Genomic DNA, 7,254 nt, shown 5'->3' on the forward strand with positions numbered 1-7,254 from the left:
TGTTACCATGAAGCTCAGAAGTTGGACCTCTGGGGCTGTTACCATGAAGCTCAGAAGTTGGGTGGACCTCTGGGGGTGTTGCCATGAAGCTCAGAAGTTGGGTGGGCCTCTGGGGCTGTTACCATGAAGCTCAGAAGTTGGGTGGGCCTCTGGGGGGTGTTACACCCCCAGAGGTTCTGGGTTGGTTTCAGTTTGGGAGGGGCTATTCTGTGAGCTGGGTGATGCTGGAGGCTTGACACAGGCTCTGACTTGCAGGACAGTTACCTTGGTGATGAGTTTAAGTCCCAGATCGATGTGGCACTGTCACAGGACTCTACTTACCAGGGTGAACGTGCATATCAACACGGTGGCGTGACGGGACTGTCACAGTATTAGAGTGTAAGGCCTGCAGCAGGGCTGCTCTGCTGCCTCTTGAGCTTGCTGGCTGAGCTGGTGGGTGGGTGGGGGGGTGTGGAGAAGTTGGTGGTTGGGCTCTTGGATGGGGTTCATGGATGAGGGTTCGAGGTTGGGGTTGTGGCTGAAGTCATGGAAGCAGGTTCGTGGCTGAGCTGGTGGATGGGGTTCATGGTTGTGCTCGTGGATTGGGGGTTGTGGATGTGGGTTCGTGGTTGAGGGGGTCCAGGGTTTTGCTCATGGAGTTTGGAATCTTGGATGGAGGTTTGTGGTTGGGGTTGTGGCTGAAATCATGGATGAGGTTCATGGTTGTGCTTGTGGATTGGGGGTTGTGGATGTGGGTTCGTGGTTAAGGGGGTCCAGGGTTTTGCTCATGGAGTTTGGAGTCTTGGATGGAGGTTTGTGGTTGGGGTTGTGGCTGAAATCATGGATGAGGTTCATGGTTGTGCTCGTGGATTGGGGGTTGTGGATGTGGGTTCGTGGTTGAGGGGGTCCAGGGTTTTGCTCATGGAGTTTGGAGTCTTGGATGGAGGTTTGTGGTTGGGGTTGTGGCTGAAATCATGGATGAGGTTCATGGCTGAGCTGGTGGATGAGGTTCATGGTTGTGCTCATGGATTGGGGGCTGCAGATGTGGGTTCGTGGTTGGGGTTGTGGCTGAAGTCGTGGAAGCAGGTTCGTGGCTGAGCTGGTGGATGGGGCTCATGGATTGGGGGTTGTGGGTTCATGGTTGAGAGGGTCCAGGGGTTGTGGCTGAACTCATGGTTGGGCTCCTGGATTTGGAGTATTGGATAGGGGTTTGTGGTTGGGGTTGTGGCTGAACTCATAGATGGGGTTCATGGTTGTGCTCATGGATTGGGGGTTGTGGATGTGGGTTCATAGTTGTGCTTATGGACTTGGGGTCTTGGATGGGGGTTTGTGGTTGGGGTCTTGGATGAGGGTTTGTGGATAGAGGTTTGTGGCTGACCTAGGGGTGGGGGTTGTGGCTGGGTGGGGTTGTGGCTGAACTCGTGGATGGGGGATCATGGGTTGGGGGTTGTGGATTATGGGGTCATGGGTTGGGGGGTTCATGGTTGGGTGGGTTCATGGTTGGATTCATGGATGGGGTCATGGGTTGGGGGTTGTGGATTGGGAGTTCATGGTTGGGTGGGTTCATGGTTGGATTCATGGATGGAGTCATGGGTTGGGGTTGTGGATTGGGGGTTCATGGTTGGGTGGGTTTATGTTTGGACTCATGGATGGGGTCATGGGTTGGGGGTTGTGGATTAGGGGTTCATGGTTGGGTGGGTTCATGGTTGGATTCATGGATGGGGTCATGGGTTGGGGTTGTGGATTGGGGGTTCATGGTTGGGTGGGTTTATGTTTGGACTCATGGATGGGGTCATGGGTTGGGGGTTGTGGATTAGGGGTTCATGGTTGGGCAGGTTCATGGTTGGATTCATGGATGGGGTCATGGGTTGGGGTTGTGGATTGGGGGTTCATGGTTGGGTGGGTTTATGTTTGGACTCATGGATGGGGTCATGGGTTGGGGGTTGTGGATTAGGGGTTCATGGTTGGGCAGGTTCATGGTTGGACTCATGGATGGGGTTATGGGTTGGGGGTTCATGGTTGGGTGGGTTTGTGGCTGAGCTGATGGGTGGGGGGTCGTGGATGGAGGCTTCGTGCCTGAGCCTGGGGGATGGGGGGTCATGGATGGGGATTATGGTTGAGCTCATGGCTGAGCTTGTGGGTGGGGGCTGTGAGTGAGCTGGTAGATGGGGTGCTTGGATGGGGGTTGGTGGCTCTGGGGTCTGTGGCTGTGCCAGTGGGTGGGCTTGGTGGCTGTGGGGGTCAGTGGGTGGGGTTGATGGATGGGGGTCAGTGGCCCTGCCGATGGCTGGAGTTGGTGGCTACAGGAGTCTGTGGCTGGGATTGGTGGCTAATGGGTGTCTGTGGCCCTGCTGGTGGATGGGGTTGGTGGCTCTGGGGTCCATGGCCCTGCTGGTGGATGGGGTTGGTGGCTCTGGGTTCTGTGGCTGTGAGTGGGGTTGGTGGCTCTGGGGTTGGCGGCTCTGGGGTTGGCATCTCTGGGTTCTGTGGGTGGGGTTGGTGGCTCTGGGGCTGGCAGCTCTGGGTTCTGTGGCCGTGGGGTTGGTGGCTCTGGGTGCTGTGGGTGGGGTTGGCGGCTCTGGGTTCTGTGGCCGTGGGGTTGGCAGCTCTGGATGCTGTGAGTGGGGTTGGTGGCTCTGGGTTCTGTGGGTGTGGTTGGTGGCTCTGGGGTTGGCAGCTCTGGGTTCTGTGGCTGTGGGTGGGGTTGGTGGCTCTGGGGTTGGCAGCTCTGGGTTCTGTGGCCGTGGGGTTGGTGGCTCTGGGTGCTGTGGGTGTGGTTGGTGGCTCTGGAGTTGGCAGCTCTGGGTGCTGTGGCTGTGGGTGGGGTTGGTGGCTCTGGGGTTGGCAGCTCTGGGTTCTGTGGCCGTGGGGTTGGTGGCTCTGGGTTCTGTGGGTGGGGTTGGCAGCTCTGGGTACTGTGGGTGGGGTTGTTGGCTCTGGGTTCTGTGGCTGTGGTTGGTGGCTCTGGGTGGTGTGGGTGGGGTTGTTGGCTCTGGGTTCTGTGGCTGGGGTTGGTGGCTCTGGGTGCTGTGGGTGGGGTTGGCATATCTGGGTTCTGTGGGTGGGGTTGGTGGCTCTGGAGTTGGCATCTCTGGGTTCTGTGGCTGTGGTTGGTGGCTCTGGGGTTGGCATCTCTGGGTGCTGTGGGTGGGGTTGGTGGTTCTGGGGTTGGCAGCTCTGGGTTCTGTGGCCGTGGGGTTGGCGGCTCTGGGTGCTGTGGGTGGGGTTGGCATATCTGGGTTCTGTGGGTGGGGTTGGTGGCTCTGGAGTTGGCATCTCTGGGTTCTGTGGCTGTGGTTGGTGGCTCTGGGGCTGGCAGCTCCGGGGTCCCTCACGGCCCGGTTTCGCTTGCAGGTTGAGGAAGAGGAGCTAAGCTTGTGCTGGGCTTAGTTCATCAGCATTTTATTCTGGGTAATAAAAAAACTAAACTAAAACGGATACCTGTTTTCCACTGCTAAAACTGAAGCACCACTGTGTGAGAGCAACAGGAGAGAGACACCAACCAGCGAGAGGAGAAGAGAGGAGGAGAGGGAAAGGAGCGCGAGAGCCTACTGCTAGCTCCCTGCGACCAGGAGCCTGCCCGGCGAGGAGAGAGCGCTGCAGGGCTCAGCTGAGCCCCTGCTCCCCCGGCAGCCACGCTCGAGAGAAGGGCCTTGAGCAGGTTTCACTTCATTCCACACTTCTCTGTGCGAGCAGGGCATTGCTTTTCAGAGCAGATGGGGAGAGGAAAACCCTCATCTCAGAGTTGTTCTCCTTTGCGAGGGGTACGATTTTAGCAGCGACTGTTCACGCTTTAGAAGCAGAGTATCTGAGAGAGAAAAAGAGAGGAGAGAGAGAAAAAGAGAGAGAGAGCTCCTGACCAAGTGACAGCCAGCCCGGCAGAAATCCAGCAGGACATAGCAGATGCTCAACTCTGAGATGCAGGTTTTGTTGTCCAACACTGGCTCTGAAATCCTAGTGTCATCGTGTCGCCCACATCCTGAAGGGGTCTTTGGTGGCGAGGTGGCTTTCAAGAGATTCTGTCCAAGGAGCACTGCATTGATTCTGTTCTTTTATACAAGTTTGTCTCTGAATTCTTAGTGGTGGACCTGGGAGATCCTTGTTCTGAGAAGCTTAAAAAAAAAAACAACAAACCAACCAAAAAAAAAAAAACCAAAACCACAACCAAAACCCACACAAAAAAAAAAAAGGAAAAAAAAAAAAAAAGAAAAAGGAAAAAAAAAAAAGAAAAAAAAAAGAAAAAACTTTAAAAAAAGAGGAAAAAAAAAAAACAACCAGTTGCAATTCGAGCTCCGACCTTGAGAACTCTGAGTGTGATTTCCAGTCGCAGCAATCAGCCTCTTCTTCCTCCCTGGGGTAGCAGTTAGAGAGCCGAAGCCTGCGTGCTCGAGGAGGGTTTCCAAGCGTTTTCTGTCCGCTTTAATTGGCTACTGTCTGGACTCTACTCTGTGAAAACAAAGCCTTGCTGTCAGGTGAACTTTGTGCTTGAGGAGGGGATGGGTTTGCTGTGCCCTTCGGCCCCCGCAGGAGGAGGAGGAGGAGATGCTGGCAGTGCCCTGCTCGCGTACCCCGGGGGGCGGCCGCGCCGGGAACCTGGGGATTATTCTGGGTGTGAAGGACTTGGATGGATGGGAGCAGGTTGGAAACGTGGACAAAAGCAGGCAGGCGGTGGAAGGTGACCTCTGGTGGCTGGGGATGATTGGAGCTAAGGAGGGTTAGGCTTTGGTGTGGCTTCTTCTGGAGGAGCCAGGCATGGAGAACCAAACCCGGAGGCTGTGTGGCAGGTGGTGGGGCACGGGGCCGTGCCGTGGCTGCCGGCTGGGAGTCAGAGGGGAGAGAGCAGCACAGAAGTGAAGCCATCCAGTTTCTTGAGTGGTACCCACGTCTGAAATCAGCCCTCTGGGAGCATTTTCTTTGTCTAAACCTTTCTAGGAGCAGTGCAGAGAACTGAGAATTCCTGCAGCCCCCATCCCTCAGACCCCCCCCCCCCTCCACCACCAACATTGGCACCGAGCAGCAGCGGGGTCGCTCCCGGGGGCATGGCAAGGTGGGATCCAATCAGCTTTGTACTCTTAAGGGCTCCAAATGTTTCTAGGCTTCTTTTTTTTTTTTTGGGGGGGGGTGGGGAACTCAAAATACCTCTCAGATGAATGTACTTAACCGATGTGCACCCCCACTTTTTGTACCGGGGGGGGGTTGGGGGCAGCCCTTCCATTCCTGTCCCTTCTGTAGAGCCTTGCTCTGCTGTCACCCTCCCTTGTCTCTGCTGTAGTTCCAGGAGCATCTCCCCCTCGGTGCAGCCCTGCTGTAGCAACCCCCCCCCCCCCAGACCGTGAGTAGCTGGCAGCTGTTCACCAGTTTGGTTCAGAACTGCAAGAGAAACTTCCAACTTCCTTCTTCTTTTCCACAGACGAACATCCTCCTCCCCAGCCCCCCCCCTTCTCCAACCCCTTTACCCCCCACCCCCATCCTGTCCTCATTTAACAACCAAAACCAACCAAGCCTCCAGAGTTTAGACTTCTAAAATGTGAAAGGATGGAGCCAGGCCACCTTCCTTCCTCGGAGGGACTCTTTAATTTATTAACATTGCCGAAGGGCTTTTTTTCCTTTGTTTCCCTTCCCTAGGTAGCTGCTTCGCCTCCTGCTGCTAGGTTTGAGCTGTAACCCTCTGTGCAATGCAATCCAGGAGTGCCCCCGCCCTGCTCCCTTCACCCCTTGATTTCAGGGCTGGGAATTGCTTTGGCCTCTGCTTTTTCCTGCTGGCTTTTTCTTTTTCCTTTGTAGCAGTTCCCCTTGAGTTCCAACACCCCCCCCCCCCCCCCCCCCCGCCAAGCCATCAGTGCTAGCAGGCTGCTGACTCTGTTCTGATTTAGTTCTTTCTATCGTTTTGTTTTTCTTCATTTTTTTTTGTTGTTGTCTCCCAAGTTTTTGTTTTCAACCTGTTTGTCATCAATAAAACCTGAGTAACCAGCTCTTGCATTCGAGGTGGCCCTCACTGTTCAGTGACCATGCACCCTTCATTAAAGCTTAGTCTGATTGTACAAACTGCAGCTTTATTACTACTTTTTTTTTCCTCCCAACACAGACTGGTACAAAAATGGGGAAGGGGAAGTGGGGGGGGGTGAGGGGGTCCACAGGGATGGGGGAAACCCAACTGCCCTGCTCCTCTTCTCTGCTTCAAAGGGGGCTGGCTCTGTGCCCATACAGGGGGTGACCCAATCCAGTCTGGGAGATCTTCTGCTTCCTGGGAAGATGAAAATGGCTTTGGCCTGGGCACAGCTCAGCAAGGTTTGGCCTGTTCCTGGGGCTCAGCTTCTCCAAGGCTCAGCTCCTGGGGCTCAGCTTCTCCAAGACTCAGCTCCTGGGGCTCATCTCTTCCAAGACTCAGCTCCTGGGGCTCAGCTCCTCCAAAGCTCAGCTCCTGGGGCTCAGCTCTTCCAAGACTCAGCTCCTGGGGCTCAGCTCTTCCAAGACTCAGCTCCTGGGGCTCAGCTCTTCCAAGGCTCAGCTCCTGGGGCTCAGCTCCTGGAGCTCAGCTTCTCCAAGACTCAGCTCCTGGGGCTCAGCTCTTCCAAGACTCGGCTCCTGAAGTTCAGCTTATGGAGTTCAGCTCCTCCAAGGCTGGCTCCATGCCTGGTCGGAGCTGTAGCTACCCTGCTCCTGCCGACAGGGCAGTGGATGTGGGCAGGTCACTCCATCGTGCTGGAGAAGCAGGTGAGGTGTTTGAGCTGAGCCCCTTGGGCTGTCTCAGCACAGGCCCAGACCCCACAGCACCTCAAGGTTTTGTTCTGCTTCTGCTCTGTTGAAAGGGGACAGAAAGAGCTCCTGGTTGCCTTAGTCCTACCCAAAGCCTTCAAGTGCTCCAACTGCTTTCAGCTCCTGTTGAGCTGCCCTGCCCTGGAGCACTGCTGGGAGTACTGGGACAGGGCAAAGGACTGGGAGCTGCTCCAGCTAAAGCTGTCAGAGGGGACAGGAACCCTCCAGGGGTCAACCCTTCAGTGTCTCCCTGCAGAGAGGAGACCCAGCTGAGCCTGGGCACTTCTTCAGCCCTGGGAGAACACAGCAGGGGCACAGCAGCAACAACACGGGGGAGAGAGACCAAAAAAGTCAAGTCCAGCTCAGAGTCCTCCTCTGTGCCCCAAAAAAGAAAAGCCAGAGCTGTTAGGGTGCCAGGGAAGCCTCACCTGGCTGGGCTGGTGATAGACCCTAGCCCAGGACCATGCCCCTGATGCGTGTTTGGCAGGGACTGGCACAGTCCAGCTCTACACCTCGAGC

General features: G+C 55.8%; 1 protein-coding gene across 2 annotated transcripts in view; it reads left to right on the forward strand.

Annotated features, from left to right (window-relative positions):
• Nucleotides 1–6,024, forward strand: part of UPF1 (UPF1 RNA helicase and ATPase) — a 31,052-nt gene extending 25,028 nt beyond the window's left edge. For both annotated transcript variants that reach the window (XM_064175050.1, XM_064175051.1), the window contains exons 23-24: nt 256–378; nt 3,334–6,024. In XM_064175050.1, the coding sequence (XP_064031120.1) occupies nt 256–375 (120 nt within the window). In that variant the 3' untranslated portion in view covers nt 376–378; nt 3,334–6,024. The remainder of the gene's footprint in view (nt 1–255; nt 379–3,333) is intronic.
• The last annotated feature ends 1,230 nt before the right edge of the window (nt 6,025–7,254 follow it).

Source organism: Pogoniulus pusillus, chromosome 41 (assembly GCF_015220805.1).
Source record: "Pogoniulus pusillus isolate bPogPus1 chromosome 41, bPogPus1.pri, whole genome shotgun sequence".
In the NCBI taxonomy this organism is placed as follows: domain Eukaryota; kingdom Metazoa; phylum Chordata; class Aves; order Piciformes; family Lybiidae; genus Pogoniulus; species Pogoniulus pusillus.